The sequence below is a fragment of the Cervus canadensis genome, chromosome 1 (assembly GCF_019320065.1).
Source record: "Cervus canadensis isolate Bull #8, Minnesota chromosome 1, ASM1932006v1, whole genome shotgun sequence".
Taxonomy (NCBI): Eukaryota; Metazoa; Chordata; class Mammalia; order Artiodactyla; family Cervidae; genus Cervus; species Cervus canadensis.
The window spans coordinates 35,850,682-35,872,416 of NC_057386.1; the positions used below are offsets into that span (position 1 = coordinate 35,850,682).

The window sequence follows — 21,735 nt, forward strand, 5'->3', positions numbered from 1 at the left end:
CCCCAGCGGATGCCCCTGGAGACAGTCTGGGTGACCCGTCAAAAGCAGCCAAGGGCTGGACCTTGCTGCCAGCTAGTCCTTACTGATTGTCTCTATATTTGAGGAGGCGAGGCAAAGGGGAGACAGAGGAGGAGCACCGTGGCCCCATTCTGGGAGAAAGAGATCAGGAACAGGGGGGACACTGAGTAGGGGGCAGCAACGCAGGGGTTGGGCAGGCTGGACACTGGGGATTGTATGTTCGGGAAAGCGTGGACAGCTGCAGCAGCCCGGAAGGGTTTCTGGCTGCAGAGACATGAGGGGTCTGGAGTCTGAACAACCGGCCAAGTGGGCTCAGTCCGGAAATCTCTGACCTTGTACGGCCAAGGTGGATCCCAGAAATCTGGGCAGCACAGGCCAGCGTGGTGGGGGTATGTGGTTAGGGGGGGGGCGCTGTGGTGGTGGTCGGGGCTGGGTCTCTCAAGCGGATGGTGGGAGCAGATTGCTCTCTTCTCCTCCTCCTTTTGGCGCTGTGAGGGATTTCTGCCTTCCTGCATTTGCTTCCCTGACCTGTAGCCCCTCCTCCTGGTCCCCTGGACAGACTGGAGCTCAGAGAGCACTGGAATGGGGGTCCCCCAAACCCTCCCCTGCCCTGGGCCACAGTCACTCTCCCTTGGGGTCTTGGTCAGAGGCCTACACCCCACACACCGTCAGACTTTTGGAGGGAGACCTCGGGCAGTTACGTTTCCTACTGGGGTGAGGGTGTGAGTCAAAGGTAACAAGATTGGTTTACTTTATCTATCCTGGTTGTCTGAGGGATAACCTCATCGCTGGACTTTAGAACAACAATAAAGCAAGCACAAACATCAAAAGTCTGAATAAGCTCTGGGAGTTGGTGATGGGCAGCGAAGCCGGGCGTGCAGCAGTCCATGGGGTCGCAAAGTCAGACACGACTGAGAGACTGAACTGAACTGAACTGCAACATCAAAAGAAGGAAACATCGTCAGCTCCGGAGGAGACTTGCTTATTCACAGGCTTTTAGGTTCCCTCTGGACCCACGGTCACACTTGGCAGAGTTCGAGAAAGGGGGTAGGAAACTCCTCTATGGACGTCTCCCATCTTGCAACCCCCCAGGACCCAAGAAGGCTCAAGAGAAGGCAGCTCAGAGACAGCTCAGCTCAGCAGCCCTCCCCAGTTCCCTGCCCCGTTCCCCACCCCCACCCCGGAGCTCTGTGGCCAGTGGCCGAGGCCTTTCCGGACCTCGAGCCCTCGGCTCCCCCAAGTTCTGCGCGTTCCGCGTGGGCGGCCTCAGTTCCCCCTTCTGCAGAATGGGCGGGTGGCCCAGCCTCCGCGCCCCGGGGCGCTGCGGGGGCGGGGCGGAGGGCTCCGAGGGCGGCCGGAAGGGGTGTGAGTGCGGGGGCGGGCCCCGCGCCGCCCCGCCCCGGGGAGTGAGCCCGGCGCGCAGCATCCTGGCGGGGGCCCCGGCCGCCGCCGCCACTGCCGTCGGGGAAGGTCCCAGCGCGGTCATGGCCTGGCGCGGCGCCCGTCGGGGACCGAGCCCCCCGCGCCCCGCGCAGTAGCCCCTCGGAGAGGCGGCCCCCACTGTGCCGACGGCGCAGACGGCCGGGCGGGCGGCATGGAGGAGGCGCACCTGCTCCCGGCCGCCGACGTGCTGCGCCGCTTCTCGGTGACGGCCGAGGGCGGCCTGAGCGCGGAGCAGGTGACCTGCGCGCGGGAGCGCTACGGCCCTAACGGTGAGAGCGCGGACCAGGCGGGGACAGCGGGGGCCTCGCGCGCTGCGGTCTCGGCCCTCCCCCAGAACCCACCCCGGCACGGTGGCCGAGGAGCGGTCCTCGCCCCTCCCAGCCATCGGCCCCCGCGGGCGGGCGGGCAGGAAGCGAGGGCTCCGGAAACCTCTGCAGACGCTTTTGGGGCTCCCGGCGGGGCCGCGCTGCACCTTCGCCGGGGAAGGAGGTGCGGGTTCCGGGTTCGGAGACCGGACGCCTGGCTCCCCCACCCCGATCTCCTCCCTCGGGGCCCAGGGACCTGTGCGGCCCTTCGGGGCTTCCCACCTCCATCCCGGTCGCGGTCCACTCCCGCAGGTCCTCGCCCACCTCCGTCGCCGCTCCGCGCTGCATCCCCGCGCCGCCGCAGCCCGCCGGAGTCCGGCAGGTGCGCACACCGAGGTCAGCTGGAGGGGGACCAGCCGGAGACCCTGAGGTCCCGCCTCCCAGCTGACCCCGAGGGTCTCCCTCGAGGGCTCAATAAAACGCCCGGAAGGTGCAGCTTGTCAGCTGGCAGCTTGGGTGCCCCCACCCCCATCCCCAGGTCTTCCTCTTTCTGCCACCGGGCGGATGTGGCTGGCGGGAGTCGGTGGTGGGGGCTTTGAACTGCTGAGGCGGGAGACCCACCTCCCTGCAGGGTGGCAGGTTCGAGGCCACGCAGTGGGAGTTGCTTGGGGAGGCCTTTCCTTCCTGGGTGACCTGGAGCCACGCCTGCCCTGTCTCTGATCTGGAGGGAGCCTTGGGCGCTGTTGCTGTTTGGGAGAGCAAGGTGTCATCCTTTCTCGTGTTCAATGGCATGTGGAATTCTCCCCCGGCCCGAAGGCGCTGGCCAGTGCCTGTACTGTCCAGACGTGGCCCTGGGAAGGTGGAATATGCAGAGGTCCCTCCCCAAGTCACTTCCAGGCAGGATTTTACCCCCTTCGTCCACCCCTAGGGCTCGGGGTCCCTAGGGGTCCAGAGAGAAATGTCATCTCCATCCCCAGCGTGCAGATCTTTCAGATCTTGGGGACTCACCCTGGCAGGGCTCCCCTCCAGCCAGAGGGGAGGTTCTCTGGCCGGTGTGTCTCACTGCCCAGGGCTGGCTTGAAAATTGCAAAGAGCTGTCAGAAAGGGAGCTTTGGGTTTTGTATTGGTTTATGACAACCACCTCTTATATAAATATTATCTTTCTGGAGCAGAAATCCTTTTTCAAAAAAATTAGCTGCTATATTTAGTTGAGCTGTGGGAGGAACTAGGGAGATAAATATTATTTAATATCCCCCATTAGTGACTTGGCAGGCAGGGTGTCCTTGCCGGAGGAGTGCAGGGCAAGCTGAGCTGGTCCCCCAGCTCATGGGTTGAGGGGGGCGGTCAGGGCAGCAGAGCTGGGGTTCCACCGCCTCCTCTGTGTGGCCTCCCGCTCGGGGAGTCCTGATTCCCAAAGGAAACTGGAGGCCCAGCCCTTCTCCAGAACCGTACAGAGGTTGCCCTGCCTTACCCTGGCCAACACCCTTCTCCTTTCTGGCCCTTTCTGGCCCCCATGTCTCCCTGAAGAGGGGAAGCTGACTGAGATGAGGGAGCCTTAGTTCTCACCCATGTTGTCTGGTTTAGGTGAGAGGATTTTAGGGTGCCCTGGCCGGTGATGGATAAGGATGTCGGGGCAGTGTGTAGGTCCAGAGAGGTGGATGTGCGTTTTGGGGAGGGCGGTAGGAAAAGTTGGGGAGCGGCTATTCCTGGGCTCCTCCAGTTCCACTGTGCTTTGATGGTAGTAAAAATAAAAGCTAATGTTCACTGAGTATTTACTCTGTGCCAGGCACTGGTCTTAGCACTTTTCATCTCTTGTCTTCTTTCCTTTCTAAAAACAACTGCTGTCATCCCCATTTTACAGAGGGGGTAACTGAGGCACCAGGAGGTTAGACAGGTTACCTAAGGTCACCTAGTAAATGGAGCTAATCCTGGGTGCCTGCCCCTCTCTGGGTCTCGCTTTCCCTGTCAGTTCAAGGGGGTCACAGTTTCTGCAGACTCTGGGACCCTGGGGGCCTGTGCTCGGAGCTGGGGTCAGCTAGACAGGAGCTAGTGGAACCTTCTGCTCACCTTTTCCCTGCACCAACCCCCCCCCCCACCCCCTGCTCCTCCAAGGGCTTTTTCCTCAGGAAGCATTCCAGGGCTCTGGAAGTCCTCAGATGAGGAGAAGGGAGCTCTTCCTGCCTCAGGGTCTCCTCCCCTCCCAGCCCTGGCCTGAGGAGGAGGCCTGGGCGCCCCACACGGCCTATGGAGTGAGGCTGACAGGGTTTCAGGCCCTAGCTCTGCCCCTTCATAGCTGTGCAATCCTGGACCAACTGCTTTGCCTCTCTGTGCCTCTATTTGCTCATTGTCAGTGAGGCTACGATAGGACCTGTGCCACAGAGTTATTTGTGAGTGTTTGCGTACACCGAGCCCTCCCTTATTGTGGCAGGGGAGGAGCCTGGCGTGGCTCTGGGCCAGAAGCCCGGGGCGGGGGGGGTGCGGGGCGGGGCAGGACCTGCCGGTGGAGGGGACACCCCAGGGACTAGTGTCCCCCCCACCCCAGGAGTCTATGCACCTGCAAAGTCGTTAGTGCTAGAAACCACAAGGAAGTCATTTGCTTAAGTCCTAAAGTTCGCAAGTTCTGCCGGCAGAGGAGGGTGTGGGGTCCTTCTCCCCGTCCTCTGAGTGGGGAGGGGGCGTCCGTCAGTGAGTGTGCCTGGAGTTGTTCCCCCACACCCTCACTGTCCCCCCATCTGTCTGCACCCCGGCATGTAGCCATGCCCTCTGAGGCCTCGACCAGGCAGTAAGTGGGAGGCTCCTGGCCTCTTGCGAGCCCATCTTTCTCGGCAGGTCCCAGAGGTACCCAGGGTGGGGTGTGCAGGGGGGATTTCTACAAGCTTTCAACTGATTTTTTTGTTTTGTTTGTTTTTGACCATGGCTTGTGGGATCTTAATTCCCTGACCAAGGATTGAACCCAGGCCTTGGGCAGTGAGAGTGTGGAGTCCTAACCACTGGACCGTCAGGGAATTCCCTCAACTTATTTTTTGAATAAAAATGGGCACACAGTGCCACATGCAAAAAGTCCCCAAGGTGTAGGGTAAATGCTCCCCAGCCCTGTCCCCACAAACCCCTCCCGGCAGCCCTAGTGTCTCCTTCCCAAGATATCCTTTGCGCACACACCTCTGGGTCTGTGATCGATGGTCTTTTTTTACGTGAAAGGGAGTGGATTTTGAGGGCCTTTTGCCCCTCTTCTCCTTGTGACAGTCACTCTTGTGGATGGTTCCATGTGGAGCATCCTTGGGCTTTCTAGTGGCTTCGCAGAGTTTCTTCACATGGCCGTTCCAGCATTTCTTCCCTTTGGCTTCTCATGGGTTTAGGGTTTGTGTGAAGCCTCTGTTATCACACACATAAGGCGTATCCTTGTCCTCATGTCATTTCACACTCTGAAAATCACCAAAGGACAGATTCCTAGAAGTGGAATTGCTGGGTCCAAGGAAGTGTGTATTTTCCATGTTGACAGCTGTTGCCACACTGTTCTTCATAAAGTTGCACTGGTTGGCCTACCTGTTTCCCCACCACCCCACCAACACACTACCTTATCAGATGCCAATCTGAGAGAAGGTGGCCTCTCACAGTCTTCCTTTGCATTTTTCTTCTTGCAAATCCTATTGGGCATTTTACTGTATATATTTAGGAGCCCTTGACCCTCTTTGTGTCCATGGATGGGCTGCCTATCATTCCTGCTGGACGTGAGCCTCGGCAGGAGGCAGGACTGGGTTGGGCCATCACCCCCCAAAGCGCCCTTATCCCAGAGCCCAGAGATGTAGGGGTCAGGTGAGGTCCCTGGAGGTCTCTGCCGGGAAGGGGCAGTGTTTTGGTTTAAGGGGGCTGGTGGAGGGGCTGTGACGGGGGCAGGTGCCTGCCTTCCTGGGCCTCAGCCTGCCCATCTGTGCAGTGGGTCCTGGAGCTCCAGGGCCGCCACGTGGGAGGGATGGTCTTGATTTAGATTCCTGCGGGTGGTGACTTGGCTGTGACCTTATCTCCTGCCCTCAGCTGAGGCACCCACTTCCTTGGCCCCACTGTTGTCTGTAGGGCAGAGACACGACCCTGAGATCCCCTATAGGGGCTTCACAGGTGTGAAGAGCCTTCAGGCTTCACCCTAGTTCTCACACCTTTGTTGGGCAGCCTTGGCACACACCCCCCCCCCCGCCCCTCTGCACCAGCCCTGCCCCTGTAGAACCCCAAGCCCGTGTACCAGCAGCTCTCTGAGGCATGGCCAGGTGTGCCCACAGTACCGTGGGTACACAGTTGCCTTGCCAACACTTCGCCTCTGGGGCCTGGTCAGCCAGGTAGGACTGACCACTCCAGGTGGGGCCTGGAGACCAGGGACAGGCCAGGCGGGTGGGGTGGGGTCTGCCCAGGCAAGGCCTCTCCCTGACTTTGCAAATGAGAGTTTAATTGCTCTGCAAATTTACCTTTAAGGAAGACCTTGGTGAGCACTCACCTCACCCGGCTGGAACCTGGCTAGAACCAACATTTAGAAGCCGAAATACCAGTTTCCAATGGAGTAAGGAGTAGAGGGGGGAATTAAGGGAGCAGGTGGTGAGTGGAGCTTGGGGGCAGTCTTGGCCTTGCACCTCCCTTCTCCTGGACTCTGGGCTGTGCCCCAAGGGCTGAACCGTGGGGCAAGTGAATAAACAATTCTGTGAGGCTCTGGGTGGACTTAGGGATGACTCAGCCTCTGCCTGAGTACCTAGAGGTATGCCGGTGCTGGAGCAGGAGGCAACATTGATGACCAGCGAGAGAAGGACTCTTCCAGGAAGCCCTCCTGGAAGTTCCGATGAGGAAATGGGGAGGTACCCTGCACAGAAGGGACTCTGAAAGCAAAATCTTGGAGCGGGGCAAAACCAGGGGCAGCCCTGAGGCATCTTGCTTGGCGGGTGGAGGGAGGGCTGGCCATCTAAGATACGAGAGTGATTCTGGACAGGTGAGTCCAGGAAGGTCTTGAAGGTTGGTCTTTATCTTATAGGCCCAGGAGAGCCATGGAAGATCAGTGAGCAGGGTAGGGTCATTCATTCATTCTATTTTATTGAGTGCCCACTGTGTGCCAAGTGCTGTCCCAGGTGCTAGGGATACAGGAACTTCTGTTCACTTGTCATGGCTAAGGTTTGCTGAGCATTCACCATGCGCTGTGCTTCATACATGTTATGCAACCTCATGAGGTGGTTGCTGTTATTATCCTCATTTTCCAGACAGGGAAACTGAGGCACAGTCAGGCTTAAAGTGACTTGCCCATGGTCACAGAACTACCGAGATAATAGGATTTGAACTCCAGTCCTTGGACCGGATTCTCTGCTCTAAGCCGCCAAGTTTCTCTGATCACATTCCAGGACCCTACAGGCCAGCCCCGCATCGGGTATCTGTGGACAGGGAATGATTCAGTCTGGCAAGAGTTCCGCAGAGTAGGGTTTGGTCAGGAGAGGTCACCATATGAACGATTCAGGCAATACTGGGGGGAGTCATATACCCCCGGATTGGCCCAGCGGGAGTCTGGGAGGGGTGGCACCTCTTGTTATGGTCCTGGCCCATGAGGCTTGGTGGATGGCATCAAGAGATGGGGCATTCTCCTTGGAAGGGCCAGCTGATGATGGCTTCCAGCCCAACAGTCAGGACATGGGAGATTATGATCCTTCCGGTGATCTTGACCGGGGGAGGCTCAGGGACCACTGGGGTGGGAAGTCAGGACAGTCTAGGAGTGAGTGCAAGAGGTCCAGAGCACGGGTTCGAGAGCCAGACTGCCCGAGCTCAAAACCCTTCCCTGACACTCCCAGCTGTGTGACCGTGAGGTAGGCACTCAGCCTCTCTGCGCTTCTGCTCTGTAAAATGGGAGTAATAATCACATCCTCTTTCCTGGCTTGTTTGAGAATCGCACCAGAGCAGTGCACACGAGGAGGCGATCATCCTGTCTGTGGAGCACCTCCTCACGTGTTAGGTGCACACCGCGCTGCCGTTCCTCTCTGGAGATGAAGTAGGCATGGGGCACACTGCTTGGCATAGGAGTGCTCAGTCGCTCGGCGGTGTCTGATTCTTTGTGGCCCCGTGGACTGTAGGCCGCCAGACTCCTCTGTCCATGGAATTTCCCAGGCAGGAATACTGGAGTGGGGTGCCATTGCCTTCTTTAGGGGATCTTCCCGACCCAGAGATCGAACCCACCTCTCTTGCCTCTCAGGCATTAGCAAGTGGATTCTTTATCACTAGTGCCATCTCGGAAGTTCTTTGGTATATATAGTAGGTGCTTAATAACTGTGACTCAGTAATGATAATAATGCTTATTCACACAGCAGCCTGCAGGGAGGGGGTGGTACTCCATCTTCCAAATGAGGCCCAGGGGCCCCCGGGGAGCCAGCTGCTCAGACAGGACTGGAAGCCCGTGCATTTCAGGAGCAGGGACGGGCCCTCCTGCACGGATGGGTGGGGCATCTGCAGTGACCTCATGGCTTACTGAGCCTGCCGATGCCTTGCTCTACCCCTGTAGAGGCCAGATCTGGGGAGAAGAGGGTATCGGTCAGGATCGGCCAGGTTATCCTGCATTACAACCCCCAGATTTCAGTGGCTTGAAACAATCCAGGTCATCTCTTGCTCACAGTGTGCACACACACCTCCGTGCAGCCGAGTGTCTCCTGACTCTGACTCAGGTTCACAGAGCAGATACCGTCACACAGGTGCTGGTTGCTAGAGCAGAGGGTCAGAGAGCTCCAGACTGTGCTGTCCAGTGGGGCAGCCACTAGCCTTGTGTGGCTGTTTGAGTTTCAATGAATGAAAATTAATTTAAAATATACCTACTGGGACTTTCCTGGCTGTCCAATGGCTTAAGACTCGGCTGCCAACGCAGGGGGCCCAAGTTTGATCCCTTGTCAAGGAACTAGATTCCACATGCCACAGTGAAGATGGAAGATCCCACACGCTGCCACCAAGGCCTGGCACAGCGAAATGATTAAATATTTTAAAATAATAATAAAGGAAAAAAATGTCGCTACTTAGTCACAGGAGCTACATTCCCAGTGCTCAATAGCCCCATGTGGCTGGTGGCTACCGTATCAGACAGCATGGCTGTAGGACTCTTCCATCACCGCAGGAAGTTCCACTGGATGGTGCCATTCGCCAACAGTTCTACATTCCAGCCCAAACTAACACACATCCTTCTTTTTGCAACTCGAATGGGAAGATGGGACGTGCAGTCCTACTGTGTGTCCACACGGTGGGGAGAATGAGAAGCCCCGGGGGGATAGCGTGATAACGACCACCAAGTGTGGACTTTGGATCGGGCTGCGGGTCAGCAGAAGGGGACAGTCAGGTGGCAGGGGAGAGGGAGGAGACCCGGTGAGACCAGCAGGTGGAGGGCAGTTTGCAGTGGGGAGCAGAGCTGGTGGCTGCTTCCCAGGTGTTCAGATGGTAAACTGTCTGCCTGCAATGTGGGAGACCCAGGTTCGATCCCTGGGTTGGGAAGATCCCCTGGAGAAGGAAATGGCAACCCACTCCAATTTTCCACTCTTGCCTGGAAAATTCCATGGATGGAGGAGCCTGGTAAGCTATAGTCCATGGGGTCGCCAAGAGTCGGACACGACTGAGCAACTTCACTCGCTAGAGCTGTTATGTTCCTGAACAGGTCTCCCAACCCTAGGCCTCACCCCTATCCAGAAAAAATGCCCTGAGGTGGCCTCGAGGCTACACGCCAGCAGAGGGAGGGGCTATGTAGACGGAGGGAGGGGTTCAGGTGAGACTTGCAGATAAACTCTTCCTTAAGTCAGGAATCCTAAAGACACCTGCAGAGGTTGAGGGGTTGAGGAACTCCAAGCAGACATGTGCTCTGAGGCTGGGGCATGGCTGAGATGACCTCTAAAGGACCCTGCTCCATTGGAGAATTGGCCCAGAAGCCAGGGCTGGCCCTCCTCCTGCCTTTCCTGTTCGCTTTAGCTAAATAGATCAGAAGGAAAAAGTCTGTTTGATTTTAATCTCAACGCAGGACACTGGAGATTACATTTTCCACGGAAAATGTCAGCTGTTGCCTAAAATAGGACTTTGGAGAAAATGCTAGAAAGTGTATTTTTAGGTTATATGTTTTCCTCCTGGATTCCTGCGGCCCAGTGGGCTGCTCAGTACTCCCCATGGTTCAGCTGCCAGGTGCAGACCCCAGACCTTCCAAACAGGTGGTCAGGGTAGGGGCCGCCCGTGGGAAGAAGTGCTAGCTGGTGCTTAAGCTAGAAGCAGGTGGGCAGAGGCAAGGACCCATGTCAGTGAGGAGGAGGAAGAGCCAGCCTGGGGTGGGGCCTCAGGGTCTGCGTTGCTAACAAGCTCCCGGGTGACCCTGAAGCTGCTGGCCTAGGGACTGTCCTGGGAATAGCACAGGACAAAAGGAGACAGGGTCAGTTAGGCTCGATCTGAGAGAGCCCTCTGACAGCCCTGGGCAGGTCCTGAGATCAGCAGAAGGAGGGAGAAACCCGTCCAGGGCCCCTTCCCACAGACCCACTGTTCTGCCTGTAGTCCGAGTCCCCGGTCGGGAAAGAAGACTCCTCGAAACAATGCAACTTGCAATAGGGGAATTTATTACTGACTCGAGCCAGGGCCTCCCGCCCTCACCAAGTGTGTGAGGACGAAAAGGCCCCGAGCCCCAGTTCTCTCGGGTATTTATTAGGTCAAAAAAGCAGCAGGTAGTTGGCGCAAGTGGATTGGTTACACAGTTGCAAGGTAATTTTTGTTGGCCCAACGTGGGGCTTTCAGCTTTCCCCTGATAGGTTCCCTTTTTCTTGCTAGGCATATGTTGATTGGCTCCAGGAGGCCTGATAATTATGTTACCCCGGGAAACCAGGCCTACTCCTAATCTAGGCTGCCTGTCATGGCGTTAGCCGTGACAGCCTCACACCACAAACACCCTTGCTTGCTGTGGACCTTGTTCAAGCCACGCATCCACTCTGGACCTCAGTTCTTGCACCTGCAAGACAGGATCGGCATCCCCACCCACCTCCCCTTTAGGCTGTTGGGAAGATTCCCAGACTCAGCTACTGGGGCAGCCAGCTCTACCTGTAACATGGCTTCAGGTGGAGGACCTGGAGGTCCAGGAGGACCTGGACCATGACTCCAGGCTTCAGGACCTGGAGGAGATGAAAGTGGAGCCTGTAAGGGGACAGTAGGTCCTTGTGGTGTTTGGAGACATGGTTCTTCAAAATATCCTGTGGGTCTGGGCCTCGGCAGGCTGGCTGGGTCCTCTCTGAGCCTGCTGGAGCGGAGGGCCTGGGAGGGGACAAGCTGACAGTCAGCCTCCCGGAACTGAATCCCGGGGCGCTGGCTGCTGAGGTCGTGCCCAGGGAGCCCCGGGTGGGGTGGGCAGTGCTGCGGGCCTTGTCCCCTTGGTCCTGGAGAAGCAGGTGTGTCAGAGGTGGCCTGAGCCAGTTTTCTCAATTTGAACGAAGGGGCCACCCTACCGTGGGTAGGGGGACATTGAACAGGACTGGGTGGGCATCTGAGAAAGGGCAGTGCAGGGAGCCCTGAGAACTATCAACTCCCTGTGTGACCTCAGGGTTCCCATCTTCTCCAGGTCTCAATTTCCCCTCTGTGCAATGGAGGAGGAACTGGCATGGATGGTCTGGAGGGCCCTGGCTCAGTTCTTGCCCCAGGATGAGTCAGGTCACAGCAGGCCATCTTCAACCAGAGTCAGGTGGGGGAGGGATGTGAAAGTATCCGGGCTCAAACCACGTGTTCTGTGACCTCAGAAACCTGGGGGGAATGTGTCCTGCCCATCGTGGGGGTTCTGGTGGGCACCGCAGGGAAGGGACTGCTCAGACTCCGTTCGGTAACCCAGTCATTTCTTGTCTCCTCATGGCTCCTGTGGCTGCCTGGATCCTGCAGAACTCCCGACTGAGGAAGGTGAGGCTGGGGGCCAGGGCGGCCTGCAAGGGCACCAGATGACACCCCGGGCCAGTCACCGTCAGGCGGTGTCCTCCCCTCCCAGGCGGGTGGGGCCTGGCTGAGTCCCCAGCGTTGCCCCTCTGTGCCTCTCAGGGCCTCGGATTCTCCCCATTCAAATGGGAGGGAGGGAGTGGGCCACCGCAGCTCCGCATGGACGTGGTCGGTCAGGAGCCCAGCCCTCATGCGGTGCTCCCGTTCGCAGGGAAGTCCCTGTGGGAGCTCGTGCTGGAACAGTTCGAGGACCTCCTGGTTCGAATCCTGCTGCTGGCCGCCCTGGTCTCCTTCGTAAGTAGCCCTTTCCCACGGCATCAGGCAGCCTGGGCCGGGGAGCAGGTCCAGGCAGTGCTCAGAGGCCCAGGCTCTGAGCCACAGGCTGTCCTCTCGGCGGTGGGCATCCCTGGGCCCCTGTGAATCCCCTTTGTTGTTCAGTTGCTCAGTTGTGTCTGACTCTTTGTGACCCCATGAACTGCAGCATGCCAGGCTTCCCTGTCCTTCAATAATATCTCCCAGAGTTTGCTCAAATTTATGTCCATTGGGTTGGTGATACCATCTAACCATCTCATCCTCTGTGACCCCATTCTCCTGTCCTCAATTTTTCCCAGCATCAGGGTCTTTTCCAATGAGTTGGCTCTTCCAATCAGGTGGCCAAAGTATTGGAACTTCAGCTTCAGCATTTCCTTTAGGATTGACTGGTTTGATCTCCTTGCAGTCCAAAGGACTCTCAAGAGTCTTCTCTAGCACCACAGTTTGAAAGCATCAGTTCTTTGCCCAGCCCCTGCCCTTGCCCAAATTCTAGCAGCCCCCACAGTGGACTCCCGGCTCTCATCTGTCCCCTCCAGCCCCTCTTCCACCCTGGCTTTCAGAGTGAGCTTGCAAAAGCACACCTGACCCCACCCCTCCCTGCCTTAGTGCAGGGTTTCTCAGCAACAACACCATTGGCTTCTTGGACCAGACAATTCTCTGTGTCAGGGGCCGTCCTGTGTACTGTAGAGTGTTTACCAGCATCGCTGGCCTCTGCCCACCAGGTGCCATTAGCACCCCATGGTTGTGATAGTCATGTCTACGGATATTGCCGATTGTGGGGGGTGAATCCCCCGGGGTGAGAGCGTATGCAATACCTTCCATCGCTCCTCAGAGAGACGTTGGACCTCAACCTCCCGCAGCTGCCTCCTGGCTGCTGCTCCCCATTGCTGCCCCCCATGCGCCATGCCTAGGCTCCTTCTGGACCCGCAGGGCCATGGGCCCACGGTGGAGTGGTGGGGAGGGGGGCACTGGTGGCTGAGCAGCAGAGACCCAAGGGTCATGCAGGGAATGGAGTCCAGAGGGTGGTGTGACTCCTGCTCCCAGCCCTGCCCTCCAGCCGGCAGGGGCCCAGCCCACAAAGTCTGACCATCCTGGACACTCACTGTCCTTTGGAAATTGAGGACTCCTACTAGAAAAGTCTATCCAGGCCGGTGCCCAATACAGCCAAGCCAAAAGGGTTCTGGTACCGCCTCCTTAGAACAGATGGACACATGGAGGCCTGGAGAAGATGACAAGTACCCACTTGGGCCATGAGGTGGGAACAGACTGGAACCAGGTCTCCTGCCTCCAGGCCTGGGCTCTGGCTGGTCCTCTGACCGTGGTCCTCTGACCAAAGGGCCATGAACCTGAATTTGCAGCAGGATCACCTGGGCTGCTTCAAACAGACTGCTGCAGTCCACCCCAGAGTTTCTGACTCAGTAGGTCTGGGATGGACCCCAGGAATTTGCATTTCTAACAGGTTCCCAGGTGATGCTGCTGCTGGTCTGGGCCCCACACTTGGAGAACCACAGTCAGGCCAACTGTGGCCCCACAACCCTGAGAGTGGGTGGCGTGGGACGTGGGCTGTGGTGGTCACTACCTGGAGGGAGTAGTGACCAAGCCAAGGCCTTCTGAGAGCAGACCTCTCCAAGTCCAGGGCTCCCCAGGGGTACTTCCTCCCAAACGGGAGCAGACAGACCCAGTGTACACAGGAAATGGCAGGCAGACCCTGGCCCATGGCATAGCTGCCACTCACCAGCTCTGATCCCAACAGGTCCTGGCCTGGTTTGAGGAGGGCGAGGAGACCACGACAGCCTTCGTGGAGCCCCTGGTCATCATGCTGATCCTTGTGGCCAATGCGATCGTGGGCGTGTGGCAGGTGGGAGACTCAGGGGTGGGGCTGCGTCCTGGGGTCTCCCAGCTGCTCGGTGTCACCTTCACCTGGTCCTGGAACCCTGCAGGTCCTTCTGCTTCCAGATCCATCCCAGGCCCCAAGGGGTGTTCTTCCAAGGGGGTGGCCTGCTAGGGCCAGCAGGGATAGACAGCCTTCCTGCCTCTGCAGGAACGCAACGCAGAGAGTGCCATCGAGGCCCTCAAGGAGTATGAACCTGAGATGGGCAAGGTGATACGCGCGGACCGCAAGGGTGTGCAACGCATCCGTGCCCGGGACATCGTCCCTGGAGACATCGTGGAAGTGGCAGGTGCTTCGGGGGTATTCTTGCATTATGAGATGCTAATGAGCCCACCCTTCTCTTTCTGACTGTATGTTGTAGAGGGGGGCTGTTGGATCCCTCTACAGCTCTTTAGCCAGAACCCCATCGGATGGATAAGGGGACTGTAAGCCAGGGGACAGCTCACCCTGCCTCCCAGCCCGGGCCTTGGCTTCCGGGAGCCCTGCTGGCTTTCCTGGGAAGGGGTACCCAGAGCCACACTCAGCCAAGCCATTCTCCCTCCACAGTGGGAGACAAAGTGCCTGCCGACCTCCGTCTCATCGACATCAAGTCCACCACGCTGAGAGTGGACCAGTCCATCCTGACCGGTGAGGCCCAGAGGCCAGGGGATGGGAGGACTTCACACGGGGCTTCTTGTTTCTTTTTTAAAATATTTATTTATGTATGTGTGTATTTGTCTACACCAGGTCTTAGTTGTGATTTTGATCTTTAGTTGCGGCATGTGGGATCTAGTACCCCGACCAGGGACTGAACCCAGGCACCCGGCAAAGGGGAGTGTGGAGTCTCAGTCACTGGACCACCAGGGAAGTCCCAGGCTACTCATTTCTGATTCCATATCCAGGTGAATCTGTGTCTGTGACCAAGCACACGGACGCCATCCCGGACCCCAGAGCTGTCAACCAGGACAAGAAGAACATGCTGTTTTCTGTAAGTGCCTTATAATAAAAATAATAACATTTAGATGAATCAGTTAAAGCCCTGTGGGAAAGAACCTCACGATCATTGAGAATACATGGACATTTCTAGTCATAATAATAGCTGTGTTTACTGGAGGCTGTGTGCTTGGCCCTGTTCTAAGACCTTTACCTGTATTAATTTATTTTATACTCACATCATCTTTGAATTGAGTACACTTGTCTGCATTTTCCAGCAAGGAAACAGGCACAGAGAGGTTAAGTAAGTTTCCCAAGGTCACACAGCCAGTGAGCGGCAGAGCTGGGATGTGGACTCAGCCATCTGACCCCAGAGTTTTTCTCCTGCCTGCTAGGCTTATCCTGCTTTAAGGTGGAGAGGGGCAGAGCTTGTGTATAGTCACTCAACGGAGTCCTCGAGAGAGAGGCCCATTGCCAAAATGGTGGAGGATGTCAGGAACCATTCGTTTCTCAGATAAGAAAACTGATCCCTAAGACAAGACACCAGGGAGAGTGTCTGCTCAGGGAGAGTGATGGGGTTCAGCTCTGGGGGAAAGGATCAGCCCCTGTGGCCCCAGGGAGACCTAACCAGTGATGCTCATGGGCTGCCTAGCAACAGCCTGAAGCCGAGCACAGAGGCCACAAAGAGGGGTCAAGCCAACTGGCAGTGGCCCTGGGCGCTAAGTTATAAGGTGTCCCCAGAAGTGAACAGAAAGGGAGAAAGTAATATTCACCCGCAGCTCTGCTTGAGGGGAGCGCCCTGCCAAGGTGCCCGGAAGCTTTGGATAAGCTGCTTTGGGTGGGGAGGGGACACCAAGGGGCACACTCAGGCATCAGCACCCATCACAGGAGACTTCCTAAGGAGGGTGCTCTGGCTAACTGCAGGCCGTTTCCTTGGCAGTGCATGCGTGTTTAGTCGCTCAGTCGTGTCTGACTCTTTGTGACCCCCTGGACTGTAGCCCGCCAGGCTCCTCTGTCCATGGGATCTCCCAGGCAAGAATACTGGAGTGGGGTGCCATTTTCTCATCCAGGAGTCAAACCTGGGCCTTCTGCATTGCAAGCAGATTCTTTACCACTAGTGCCTGGGAAGCCCTTCCTTAGCAGAGGGGCCGGTATGTGGGGGCAGGAGTTGCATGGCTCAGGGCAGAAGAAATACCAAGGCTGCCAGCACCTACCTCTCCAGCCTTGGCACGGGGCACCCATCTGAAGGGGATGAGTTATGAGCCTCCCCTTAATAGCTGTGTCTCTCACCTCTGCTGGACCATTTTACAGCAAGGGACACAGAGGCTCATGCTGGCCAGCCCTTGCATCAGGGCTTGGGGATCTTACTGGGGCCTTCAGGATGGATGGGCTTAAGCACAGATTTTCTGGATTCTTCAGTAAATACTGTTTAAAACTGTTTACCTGAGATCACAGCAGCACCCCTGTGTGGCTGTCTTGGTTGGGTATGAACCTCATTTTAATGGGTTGGTGCTGTGCTGTTCTGTCAGTATCAGCTGTTGCTGCCTCTGTGCCAGACCCCATCCTGGCACTGGGAATGTGGCACCAGACCAAGTCCCTGCCTTCATAGAGCTGACACTATCAAGGCGAAGACAGTCATAACTCCAGATGACATAGCTGCATATGTCTGGGAGCACTAAGTGACTTGGAGAAAGAGAAAGCCAAGGAGCGGGAAGAGAGCCCAAATCCCAGCCTGAAGGGGCCAGGGGTCCTGGGCCCCTGCTGAGGTGCCAACCAGCCCCTTTGCTCATCCCTCTCTCGGCCAGGGCACCAACATTGCATCGGGCAAGGCGGTGGGTGTGGCAGTGGCCACGGGCCTGCACACGGAGCTGGGTAAGATCCGCAGTCAGATGGCCGCCGTGGAGCCAGAGCGGACGCCCCTGCAGCAGAAGCTGGACGAGTTTGGGCGGCAGCTGTCTCGCGCCATCTCCGTGATCTGCATGGCCGTGTGGGTCATTAACATCGGTCACTTTGCCGATCCCGCCCACGGCGGCTCCTGGCTTCGAGGTGCTGTCTACTACTTCAAAATCGCTGTGGCCCTGGCTGTGGCTGCCATTCCCGAGGGGCTCCCGGCTGTCATCACTACTTGCCTAGCACTGGGCACGCGGCGCATGGCCCGTAAGAACGCCATTGTGCGGAGTCTGCCCTCTGTGGAGACCCTGGGCTGCACCTCGGTGATCTGCTCAGACAAGACGGGCACGCTCACCACCAATCAGATGTCGGTCTGCCGGGTGAGTGGCTGCAGCCAGCTTGGGTGTTGCTGTGTGATGCTTGGCAGGCTGGGCTACCTCTCTGGGCCACTCCCCAACTCCAGAGATGGAGGAGAGAACATGTGCGCTGCCCCATGGTGGGAAGCAGATCCAGGTTTTCCTGGGGCAGAGCAGCAAAGCCTGGCTGGACATGCATCATTTGGACACATGTGTCACTCTGTAGGGTCCTGGCAGGCCTCGCAGGCCATCTGCGAACCTCAGTTTCCTCATCTGAAGTTTGGGTGTGCAAGCCCTGCCAGGTGACCATAAAGGACATAGGGGAGGGTCAAGCACAGCCTGGGCATCCGAGCCAAGCCGGGCCTGGACCCAGGTTTTATCCTGCTCCACCGTGACGCTCTGTGGTCAGTGCCTGTCACCCGATACACCAGCTCCGGTGACCTGGGAAGGACCCAGGCAGGAATTATTCATTCCCTGGCGCTCGATCCTAGATCCTGGGCTGCTGCCCACATGCTCCAGGGAGTCTGGCTGAGACTCCAGCAGGTCTCTGGGGGTAGAGGAGTGGGTGGGGTGATGCTGAAGGCTGTGGGTTTGCCATTCTCCCAGGCCCCCTGATCACTCCTCTCCCACCCCTGCTCCCATAAAACCCTGGAAACCCACGCTCTGTGTCTGAGACCTTAGTCCCCCACAAAAGCGCACCAGAGGCTGCCGCAGGGACCAGGGCACCAGCTCACTTTGCTGCCCAGCAGCTCCTGATCTGCTAGAATCCCTAGTAGGACTTCATTTGATCAGTACTACCAGGGATTCTGAAACAAGGGTTTGAAAAACACATGAGCACACCCTTGTGCCCCCCAGATGTTCGTGGTAGCTGAGGCCGGAGCGGGTACCTGCCGTTTGCACGAGTTCACCATCTCAGGCACCACGTATGCCCCGGAGGGCGAAGTGTGAGTGCTCGGCGAAGGGGCACAGGTGGGCGGGGTTTACGGGTGGGCGGGGCTACGTAGGACAACTGTTGAGAGTTGTCATTGGTGAGGCCTCCTGGGGGCGGGGCCAACATACTGGGCATCGCCCAGGGGCGGGGCCAAGAACCCAGTTCTGACCGCTCTGGCTCCACAGGCGTCAGGGAGAGCGGCGAGTGCGCTGCGGGCAGTTTGATGGGCTGGTGGAGCTGGCGACCATCTGTGCCCTGTGCAATGATTCAGCGCTGGACTACAACGAGGTGGGCCCCTACCCACTTTCAGTGACTTCCCTAGTATCCAGGCACTCAGAACAGACCTTTCTCCCAGAGTATCCAAGCTCCCAGGACTGGAGGTCCCTGCCCCTTGGGAGTGCCACACCCCAGGAACACTGCCATTCTCTTCCACTCCACACTGCCCCCCCTCCTCCTTCCTCAGTTTGGCTTCAGAACCTGCTCTGGGGCTCTTGGGCTGTGGGGGACTGTAATGTAAAAGGTAGAAAGGCCAGGGATGCCTGGGAGAAGAGGTTTGGGGGACAAACAATAGGAAGTGTTTAAAGCAAAAGGCACAGCCCAGAAACGGCCCACAGGCCACTGTAACCTGATGTGATCTAGGCAGTGAACGCTCTTCCTTGTGGCTGGAGCAGAAGCACGGTGCACGTGGGAGGCTCTTCGCCCCTGAGTGGGGGCACTTGGCCAGACCAAGTCAGTCTGATGCCCAGCTGAGGGCAGCAAACAGACAGCAAAGGGTTTAGAGCAGGAGGGTGATATGGTCAGATCTACATTCACAGACGATCGCCTAGGTCTCAGTGTGGAGGACAGAACAGACTGGGCAAGACCGGGTCCAGGGAGCCCTGTGTGGTCACCCAGGCCCGAGAAATGTCAGCTGAGTCCTGGCTGGGGCTTCAGGAAGAGGGGAGAAGGCATGGGTTGGAGAGAGTTTGGAGCCAAGATCCTGGGACTTGGTGACCGGTTAGGTGAAAGAGGGAGAGGAGCTCAGGTAGCTTCTAGCTGCATTTTGGCTGGAACAGTCACTGGAGTGCACGTATAGAGAGATGGAAAGGTAGACTGAGGGTCCGAAGGGAACCAAGTCCCAACAGGCAGCAACTGTGTGAGTGGGCATGGAGCTCAAGAGGGAGGGAGCAGTGACCTGGGCAGGCCCTGGCCGTGGTAAGCCTGTGAAGAGTGGTGGAGGCAGGGGCATATGAGGCCTCAAGGAGAGAACGGGGAAGGAAGGAGCAGGGCCTGGGAGCTCCAAGGGTCAGGGAGTGAGTGGGAGGTGAGGCCAGGGGTCGCCCCGGCCCTCACTCCCTGTACCTGGGCTCCCCAGACCAAGGGTGTGTATGAAAAGGTGGGAGAAGCCACGGAGACAGCCCTGACCTGCCTGGTGGAGAAGATGAATGTTTTTGACACGGACCTGCAGGCTCTCTCCCGGGTGGAGCGAGCTGGCGCCTGCAATGCGGTGAGCAATGTGGCTGGGGCTTCTGGGGCATCAGGAGAAGGGAGAGAGGGGAAGGGAGTCCTGGGAGGGTTCTGGGAGGAGGAAGGACCTCAGATGCCTACCTAGTAAGACTGGTCTAGGGAGAAAAGAGAAGAACAGCTGAGTGTGGGCAAGGACTTGGAGTCAGAAATTACCCAGCCTGGTCAGGAAATGGCAACTCTGGGGCATTTCTGGGGCTGGAGAGGGAGACGGAGGCCTTGAATGTCAGGGTTAGAGGAGGATAGATTCACCACCGTGCAGGGAGCAAGAGGCTCTTCACGGGGCCGAGCAGCTGGTGAGGAAGCAGCCAGAATCCCTGGCCCTGCCCCTCAAGCCTTGACCCGCCCGGGCCCCGCAGGTCATCAAGCAGCTGATGCAGAAGGAGTTCACCCTGGAGTTCTCCCGAGACCGGAAGTCCATGTCAGTGTACTGCACGCCCACCCGCCCTGGCCTGGCGGCCCAGGGCAGCAAAATGTTTGTGAAGGTGGGCCTGCCCGACCGGCCTGGGGCCTCTGCACACCTGGGGTCCCCGGGGGCCTGCTCTCCAGTCCTCTGACGAGCCAGAGCCTGCAGTCACGGGACACTGGGGGAGGTGGGAGACCCTCGGCAAAGTGATAACTCCAGAATGAGGGTGGTCAGCCTGCCACGGGGAACTGGGAAGGGGGCCCAGGTGTGGGGCAGGTACAACCCGGGCCAGATGCTGAGGCCTGCCTGTGGTCCCAGGTCTGATCTGAGAGGCACTGCCTTGCCACATGACCTCGGGGTCACCGTGCTGCCACGTGGGCCTTGGGTCCCCGTCTGAATAGTGGGTCAGGCTGGACTGTGTCAGGAGCCCTTTTGCTCCTGATGGGGACTGTTGAAGTGGTTGGTGTCCAGACTTGGTGCTTTGTGTCTTGGAAGCAGTCCTAAGGAGAAAAGGAACCAGCTCCATCCAGACTCTTGTCCATAGTCCTTCCTGTCACTGATATTGAATCTGAAGTAGGAGTCAGATTAAAGCAAAATCTTTAAAATCTGCTTTAAAACCTGCAGTGGGGGATTTTAACCTTTTTTAAAACAAAAAGCTTCTGTATTGGGAGTTTGGGCTTCTTAAAATACCTAGTGTTTGACCATATATATATATATATATGTATATGTGTGTGTGTGTGTGTGTATGCATGCATGTATGTATATATATCAAGGGACTTCCGTGACATTCCAGTGGTTGAGACTCTGCACTTTCACTGCAGGAGGTTCAGATTCCATTCCTGGTCGAGGAGCTAGGATCCCGCATGCCCTGTGACTTGGCCACAAAAAACAAACAAAACCCCCTAGTGTTTGGGACACCTTTTGGGGAGAGGGTGGAGGCACTGATGGAGGATTCAGAGGTTCTTTCCAGGCCTGGGACGAGGTCCAGGGTGAGACCCCAAGGCCAGTGAGAAGCGTGGCACCCCACGACCACCCGCCAGAGCCACATCCCCCACACCCTCAGCCGGGCTCTGTTTCCGGTCCCCGAGCAGGGCTCAGCCCACTTCCTGATGCAGAGCACCCTACAGAATTGGAATCATGGGAGCACCAGCCTGGCAAGGCAGTGGGGTCTGCAGGAGGGTGCCATTCCCACCCCGTCCTTCAAAATGCTGTGTCAGGCCTTCTTAGCTTCAAGCTAATTGCCAGGGTGGGGGGATGTTCTGCTGGGGGCTTCACATGGCATCACACTCTATGTGAGCGCCCCCTACCCTCTGGCCTCTCTCACTGTGGGGCCCACTTGGTTCCTGCTCCAACCTTCTTAAAGATGGATTCTGTCATGTCCCTTATTGTGTGTCTCCTTGGGTGACCTTACTTACCTGTGATTTAGGCCTCAACTCACAGTTAAGCAGGAGGGAGGGGAGGGTTCCCGACTGACCCAGTTGTCTCCTCCCCTGTCCCGCTGCTGCAGGGGGCTCCTGAGAGTGTGATTGAGCGCTGCAGCTCGGTCCGTGTGGGGAGCCGCACAGTACCCCTGGACACCACCTCCAGGGAGCAGATCCTGGCCACGGTCAAGGATTGGGGCTCAGGTTTGGACACGCTGCGCTGCTTGGCACTGGCCACCCGGGACATGCCCCCGAGGAAGGAGGACATGCAACTGGATGACTGCAGCAAGTTTGTGCAGTACGAGGTGGGTGCTGGGACCCCAGGGCTGTGTGTCCACCTGCAGCACGAGGTGGGTGTGCAGTAGGAGGTGGGTGTTGGGGCCCCAGGCCCATGTGTCCGCCTGCGGCGCTGGG

The 21,735-nt window shown here is 57.7% G+C and overlaps 1 protein-coding gene across 3 annotated transcripts in view; it reads left to right on the plus strand.

Moving 5' to 3' along the window:
• Window positions 1–1,447: 1,447 nt before the first annotated feature.
• Window positions 1,448–21,735, plus strand: part of ATP2A3 (ATPase sarcoplasmic/endoplasmic reticulum Ca2+ transporting 3) — a 34,416-nt gene continuing 14,128 nt past the window's right edge. For all 3 annotated transcript variants that reach the window (XM_043477711.1, XM_043477696.1, XM_043477703.1), the window contains exons 1-13: window positions 1,448–1,730; window positions 11,649–11,666; window positions 11,911–11,993; window positions 13,765–13,869; window positions 14,053–14,191; window positions 14,449–14,529; window positions 14,784–14,869; window positions 16,620–17,084; window positions 17,916–18,004; window positions 18,177–18,279; window positions 19,346–19,477; window positions 19,854–19,979; window positions 21,408–21,626. In XM_043477711.1, the coding sequence (XP_043333646.1) occupies window positions 1,613–1,730; window positions 11,649–11,666; window positions 11,911–11,993; window positions 13,765–13,869; window positions 14,053–14,191; window positions 14,449–14,529; window positions 14,784–14,869; window positions 16,620–17,084; window positions 17,916–18,004; window positions 18,177–18,279; window positions 19,346–19,477; window positions 19,854–19,979; window positions 21,408–21,626 (1,764 nt within the window). In that variant the 5' untranslated portion in view covers window positions 1,448–1,612. The remainder of the gene's footprint in view (window positions 1,731–11,648; window positions 11,667–11,910; window positions 11,994–13,764; window positions 13,870–14,052; window positions 14,192–14,448; window positions 14,530–14,783; window positions 14,870–16,619; window positions 17,085–17,915; window positions 18,005–18,176; window positions 18,280–19,345; window positions 19,478–19,853; window positions 19,980–21,407; window positions 21,627–21,735) is intronic.